Source organism: Salvelinus fontinalis, unplaced genomic scaffold (genome assembly GCF_029448725.1).
Source record: "Salvelinus fontinalis isolate EN_2023a unplaced genomic scaffold, ASM2944872v1 scaffold_0089, whole genome shotgun sequence".
NCBI classification, from domain to species: domain Eukaryota; kingdom Metazoa; phylum Chordata; class Actinopteri; order Salmoniformes; family Salmonidae; genus Salvelinus; species Salvelinus fontinalis.
The window spans coordinates 242,501-249,987 of record NW_026600298.1 but is presented as its reverse complement, the minus strand read 5'-3'; the positions used below and the strand labels follow the sequence as shown (position 1 = coordinate 249,987).

General features: G+C 49.7%; 1 protein-coding gene across 1 annotated transcript in view; it reads right to left on the bottom strand.

Annotated features, from left to right (window-relative positions):
- Positions 1-4,087: 4,087 nt before the first annotated feature.
- The window catches only part of LOC129843023 (uncharacterized), a 5,103-nt gene continuing 1,703 nt past the window's right edge, over positions 4,088-7,487 (bottom strand). Inside the window, exons 2-3 of the mRNA XM_055911750.1 lie at positions 7,038-7,487; positions 4,088-5,285 (exon numbers count right to left, since the gene is read on the bottom strand). The exon at positions 7,038-7,487 is cut by the window's right edge and continues 737 nt beyond it. Coding sequence (XP_055767725.1) covers positions 4,088-5,285; positions 7,038-7,487 — 1,648 coding nt within the window. The remainder of the gene's footprint in view (positions 5,286-7,037) is intronic.

The window sequence follows — 7,487 nt, the reverse complement described above, 5'->3', positions numbered from 1 at the left end:
TGCAGTAGGAACATGACCGGACTGGGACCTGAGACATCTGACTGGTGCAGTAGGAACATGACTGGACTGGGACCTGAGACATCTGACTGGTGCAGTAGGAACATGACTGGACTGAGACCTGAGACATCTGAGTGGTGCAGTAGGAACATGACTGGACTGGGACCTGAGACATCTGACTGGTGCAGTAGGAACATGACTGGACTGGGACCTGAGACATCTGCCTGGTGCAGTAGGAACATGACTGGACTGGGACCTGAGACATCTGAGTGGTGCAGTAGGAACATTACTACCTAAGCCTTATAGAACACCTCATCTCTCTCTGTCTAATGTAACACATCAGTCTTATAGAACACCTCTCCTCTCTCTGTCTAATGTAATACCTCAGCCTTATAGAACACCTCTCCTCTCTCTCTGTCTAATGTAACACCTCAGCCTTATAGAACACCTCTCCTCTCTCTCTGTCTAATGTAACACCTCAGCCTTATAGAACACCTCATCTCTCTCTGTCTAATGTAACACATCAGTCTTATAGAACACCTCTCCTCTCTCTGTCTAATGTAATACCTCAGCCTTATAGAACACCTCTCCTCTCTCTCTGTCTAATGTAACACCTCAGCCTTATAGAACACCTCTCCTCTCTCTGTCTAATGTAATACCTCAGTCTTATAGAACACCTCTCCTCTCTCTGTCTAATGTAATACCTCAGCCTTATAGAACACCTCTCCTCTCTCTCTGTCTAATGTAATACCTCAGCCTTATAGAACACCTCTCCTCTCTCTCTGTCTAATGTAATACCTCAGCCTTATAGAACACCTCTCCTCTCTCTGTCTAATGTAATACCTCAGCCTTATAGAACACCTCTCCTCTCTCTGTCTAATGTAATACCTCAGCCTTATAGAACACCTCTCCTCTCTCTGTCTAATGTAATACCTCAGCCTTATAGAACACCTCTCCTCTCTCTGTCTAATGTAATACCTCAGCCTTATAGAACACCTCTCCTCTCTCTGTCTAATGTAATACCTCAGCCTTATAGAACACCTCTCCTCTCTCTGTCTAATGTAATACCTCAGCCTTATAGAACACCTCTCCTCTCTCTCTGTCTAATGTAATACCTCAGCCTTATAGAACACCTCTCCTCTCTCTGTCTAATGTAATACCTCAGCCTTATAGAACACCTCTCCTCTCTCTGTCTAATGTAATACCTCAGCCTTATAGGACACCTCTCCTCTCTCTGTCTAATGTAATACCTCAGCCTTATAGGACACCTCTCATCTCTCTGTCTAATGTAATACCTCAGTCTTATAGACACCTCTCCTCTCTCTCTGTCTAATGTAATACCTCAGCCTTATAGAACACCTCTCCTCTCTCTGTCTAATGTAATACCTCAGCCTTATAGAACACCTCTCCTCTCTGTCTAATGTAATACCTCAGCCTTATAGAACACCTCTCCTCTCTCTGTCTAATGTAATACCTCAGTCTTATAGAACACCTCTCCTCTCTCTGTCTAATGTAATACCTCAGTCTTATAGAACACCTCTCCTCTCTGTCTAATGTAATACCTCAGCCTTATAGAACACCTCTCCTCTCTCTGTCTAATGTAATACCTCAGTCTTATAGAACACCTCTCCTCTCTCTCTGTCTATTATAAATCCTTATTGGAAAGGAGCTGTCCATCCGGAGCCAGACAGACCTGGCCTGTAGTTTTGGTAATGACATGACATGTGACCAAGAAGAAGACTCAAACCCTACCAACTAACCCTTGTAGGAATGACAATGTGTACAAATCTGCCCTCATCTTTTCGACATCTGATCTGTGTCACGGGTACAAGACATGTCAAGATGATACCACCACAATCACTAACCAATTTGGCCCTTATTGATTTTTTTCATGTATTTCACTCAGTAATTTATCTCATCGGAACACTGCAGCTGTGAAAAAAGTGCCTTCACAGCTTTCATTCAGCAGAAACCTACCATTTCTATTTCTCCCTGAGCCTGACACAGACAATGTGTTACTCCCCATCTCTGTCAACGTCACAATCGGGCACTTGAGGACAGGTAAGGGTAGGGATTTGTTCATCTGGCGCACGCCGACGCCTCAGGTGGCACGGGTCAGGCTTATCCACCTCACCTGCCGCCGTTCCCGTTAACTGTGAGGTAAAATTAAGGCTGACTATGGATGTCGCTGCCTCACCACCTCCGACAGCGAGCCTCCCCTCCCCTAACCCCTGTCACATGACACCCTATTCCCTATATGGTGCACTTCTTTTGACCACGGCCCATAGAGAGCGAGTGCCATTTGGGAGGTGCTGTAGGGAGCAGCCGGTGGCCTTGGATTAGCCGTGTCATAGCGTGCAGGACTCACCATGCCAACCAGCCAACAGGCCACTGCTAGCCGCTGGCTGAGAACACATCCAATTAAAGGATTGAAACTCTTCTCCCCTGCTCTCTGTTTATCTTTCTCAGTGCTCTCTCTCTCTCTCTCTCTCTCTCTGCTTCTCTCTGCTTCTCTCTGCTTCTCTACCTCTCTCTGTCTGCTTCTCTCTCTCTCTCTCTCTGCTTCTCTCTCTCGGCCTCTCTGCTTCTCTACCTCTCTCTGTCTGCTTCTCTCTCGGCTTCTCTGCTTCTCTACCTCTCTCTCTCTCTCTCTCTCTCTCTCTCTCTCTCTGCTTCTCTCTCAGCCTCTCTGCTTCTCTACCTCTCTCTCTCACTGCTTCTCTCTCTCTCTCTCTGTCTGCTTCTCTCTCAGCCTCTCTGCTTCTCTACCTCTCTCTCTCTCTCTCTCTCTCTCTGCTTCTCTCTCTGCTTCTCTCTGCTTCTCTCTCTCGGCCTCTCTGCTTCTCTACCTCTCTGCTCTCTGCTTCTCTCTCGGCTTCTCTGCTTCTCGCTCTCTCTCTCTCTGCTTCTCTCTCGGCCTCTCTGCCTCGCTACCTGTCTCTCTCTCTTGCTCTGCCTCTCTCTCCTTGCCTCTCTCTCTGCCTCTCTTTCTCTCTCTCTCTACTTCTCTCTCGACCTCTGCCTCTCTACCTCTCTCTCTCTCTCTGCCTCTCTCTCTCTCTCTCTCTCTCTGCCTCTCTCTCACTCTCACTCTCTCTCTCTCTCTCTCTCTCTCTCTCTCTCTCTCTCTCTCTGCCTCTCTCTCTCTCTCTCTCGCTCTCACTCTCACTCTCTCTCTCTAGCTCTGCCTCTCTCTCTGCTTCTCTCTCTCTGCTTCTCTCTCTCTGCCTCCATTCCTCTCTCTCTCTCTCTCTCTCCCTCCCTCCATCAGTTTGGTCACTGTACCAGCGGGCATCTTTTCTAGGTGTATCTAAGTGAAGTGAGGTGTGCAGAAATACCAAATGATGATGCCTGCAAAAAAAAGCTAGATATTTCTTCCTCTAAACTTTAGAGGGACAAGTCAGTCAGTCATTTTGCTGAATGGTTCTTTAAACAGTGGTTGCTGAAGTCTCTCTCCTATGCTAGCTCAATTCCGGTAACTTTTCAAAACCTTCCAGGTTTTCCTTAAATCCTGGTTAGATAGTTCCTGGAATCAGGAGGGAAAGATGCAGAAAATCTGGGAGTCATCCCACAGCAGTTTGGTTGTAATGGAGGATTGAGACGATCAAAGTCTGCTGTAGACAGTGTTAGGGTTATCTCTTGTTTCCTCAGTCCATCCTCAAGTCTGCTGTAGACAGTGTTAGGGTTATCTCTTGTTTCCTCAGTCCATCCTCAAGTCTGCTGTAGACAGTGTTAGGGTTATCTCTTGTTTCTTCAGTCCATCCTCAAGTCTGCTGTAGACAGTGTTAGGGTTATCTCTTGTTTCCTCAGTCCATCCTCAAGTCTGCTGTAGACAGTGTTAGGGTTATCTCTTGTTTCCTCAGTCCATCCTCAAGTCTGCTGTAGACAGTGTTAGGGTTATTATCTCTTGTTTCCTCAGTCCATCCTCAAGTCTGCTGTAGACAGTGTTAGGGTTATTATCTCTTGTTTCCTCAGTCCATCCTCAAGTCTGCTGTAGACAGTGTTAGGGTTATCTCTTGTTTCCTCAGTCCATCCTCAAACCAGTGTCAAAGTTGAGACTTCAGGCAGCTACACGGCTGATGGCTGAAGGTCAGGGAGGAAAGGCGAAGGGAGGACAAGAGTGTGCGTGGCTGGTGAGTGGGTGGTGAGTGGGGGGCGAGTGGGTGATGAGTGGGTGGTGAGTGGCTGGTGAGTGGCTGGTGAGTGGCTGGTGAGTGGCTGGTGAGTGGGTGATGAGTGGGTGATGAGTGGGTGATGAGTGGGGGGCGAGTGGGTGATGAGTGGGTGATGAGTGGGTGATGAGTGGGTGGTGAGTGGGTGATGAGTGGGGGCGAGTGGGTGATGAGTGGGTGGTGAGTGGGTGATGAGTGGGTGATGAGTGGGTGATGAGTGGGGGGCGAGTGGGTGGTGAATGGGTGATGAGTGGGTTGGTGGTGATGGGTGATGAATGGGGGGTGAGTGGGTGATGAGTGGGTGGTGAGTGGGTGATGAGTGGGTGATGAGTGGGGGGCGAGTGGGTGGTGAGTGGGTGATGAGTGGGTGAAGGGTGGGTGATGAGTGGGGGGCGAGTGGGTGATGCGTGGGTGGTGAGTGGGTGATGAGTGGGTGATGAGTGGGTGGGTGGTGAATGGGTGATGAGTGGGTGGGTGATGAGTGGGTGGGTGATGAGTGGGTGGGTGATGAGTGGGTGGGTGATGAGTGGGTCATGAGTGGATGGGTGATGAGTGGGTGGGTGATGAGTGGGTGGGTGATGAGTGGGTGGTGAGTGGCTGATGGATGGGTGGTGAATGGGTGATGAGTGGGTGGTAGGTGGGTGGTGAGTAGGTGATGAGTGGGTGGGTGATGAGTGGGTGGGTGAGGAGTGGGTGGGTGAGGAGTGGGTGGGTGATGAGTGGGTGAAGAGTGTGTGATGAGTGGGTGATGAATGGGTGGTGTTTGGGTGATGAGTGGGTGGTGAGTGGGTGGTGAGTGGGTGATGAATGGGTGACGAGTGGGTGGTGATTGGGTGACGAATGGGTGGTGAGTGGGTGATGAATGGGTGACGAGTGGGTGGTGGTTGGGTGACGAATGGGTGGTGAGTGGGTGACGAATGGGTGGTGAGTGGGTGACGAATGGGTGACGAGTGGGTGATGGTTGGGTGACGAATGGGTGGTGAGTGGGTGACGAATGGGTGGTGAGTGGGTGACGAATGGGTGGTGAGTGGGTGACGAATGGGTGGTGAGTGGGTGACGAATGGGTGGTGAGTGGGTGACGAATGGGTGATGAGTGGGTGGTATGTTCCCCAGTTTCTGTGTTGTGGTTTGTATATTTGTGTATGTATTTCAGGAAATGGCTTCCTGGAATCCCCCAAGCAGCTGATTGGTCGACTCCAGGGCTAATTGGAGCTGACCCCGCCCCCACGTCAGGATACAGCTGCATCCCAGTAGACTCCTTCTCCAGCTATAAAATCCAGTTTTCTGTTGCTCAGATGAGAGATGATTGCTGAGAGAATAGAGCTGAGGGTGAAATCCTGTGTTGGTTGTTTCATAGAAAGAGCTTATTGCTATAGCCTGGTTGTTGTTCAGAGAGAGTTTCTTTGATATTTTGTGTTGGTTGTTGCTGAAAAAGTTTGGGTGTAGGTTTTTCGAGCCGGTGCTGAAAAGGTATGCGTTTGTGATTAGTAATTATTCTGTTTTTGTTCCCAGGGGGGAAGGGGAAGGAGTGCTTAGGCAAGAGGCCTGTGGGTATGCATATACCCGTAGTATGTACTCTGTCTATGCACACTAGGTAAGACCTGGACCACCCCATGTATTTTGGTTAGGGCACCAGGTGGTGCTAAGTTAGGTAAGTAGTGGGTAGGCAGGTTAAGTAGGAGAGGGGGCTTTGATATTTACTTTCTTTGCTTTGGTTCCGTCGAGCCCCTTTTCCCCATATTACCATGTGATGGAAAAAAATTCCTAGTAAACGGTAAATTCTCTGCCTCTTGTCATCCTTATTTGCACCTACAGTCCCATACCACTACCTCCACCTACAGTCACATACCTCTTTACCTCCACCTACAGTCACATACCTCTATACCTCCACCTACAGTTCCATTCCTTTACCTCCACCTACAGTCCCATACCTCTTTACCTCCACCTACAGTCACATACCTCTTTACCTCCACCTACAGTCGCATACCTCTTTACCTCCACCTACAGTCACGTACCTCTTTACCTCCACCTACAGTCCCATACCTCTATACCTCCACCTACAGTCACATACCTCTTTACCTCCACCTACAGTCACATACCTCTTTCACTCCACCTACAGTCACATACCTCTTTACCTCCACCTACAGTCCCATACCTCTATACCTCCACCTACAGTCACATACCTCTTTACCTCCACCTACAGTCCCATACCTCTTTACCTCCACCTACAGTCATATACCTCTTTACCTCCACCTACAGTCCCATACCTCTTTACCTCCACCTACAGTCACATACCTCTTTACCTCCACCTACAGTCCCATACCTCTTTACCTCCACCTACAGTCCCGTACCTCTTTACCTCCACCTAGAGTCACATACCTCTTTACCTCCACCTACAGTCACATACCTCTTACCACCACCTACAGTCCCATACCTCTATACCTCCACCTACAGTCCCATACCTCTTTACCTCCACCTACAGTCCCATACCTCTTTACCTCCACCTACAGTCACGTACCTCTTTACCTCCACCTACAGTCACATACCTCTTTACCTCCACCTACAGTCCCATACCTCTTTACCTCCACCTACAGTCACATACCTCTTTACCTCCACCTACAGTCCCATACCTCTTTACCTCCACCTACAGTCCCATACCTCTTTACCTCCACCTACAGTCCCATACCTCTTTACCTCCACCTACAGTCCCGTACCTTTTTACCTCCACCTACAGTCCCGTACCTCTTTACCTCCACCTACAGTCCCATACCTCTTTACCTCCACCTACAGTCACGTACCTCTTTCACTTCACGGGGAGTTGAGTTGCAGCAGGGTGTTGCGTTCCCTCTTCCTAGAGGCGTGCGTAACGAGTGGGTGGTGATGGGTGGTGAGAGGCTGGTGATGGGTGGTGAGAGGCTGGTGATGGCTGGTGAGTAGGTGGTGAGTGCGTGGTAAATGGGGGGTAAATGGGTGGTGATGGCTGGTGAGTGGGTGGTGATGACTGGTGATGGCTGGTGATGACTGGTGATGGCTGGTGAGTGGGTGGTGATGGCTGGTGGGTGGGTGGTGATGGCTGGTGAATAGGTGGTGATGGGTGGTGATGACTGGTGATGGCTGGTGAGTGGGTGGTGATGGCTGGTGGGTGGGTGGTAAATGGGTGGTGATGGGTGGTGAGAGGCTGGTGATGGGTGGTGAGTGGGTGGTGAGTGGCTGGTGAGTGGGTGGTGAGTGGGTGGTGATGGCTGGTGAATAGGTGGTGATGGGTGGTGAGAGGCTGGTGATGGCTGGTGAGTGGGTGGTAAATGGGTGGTGATGGGT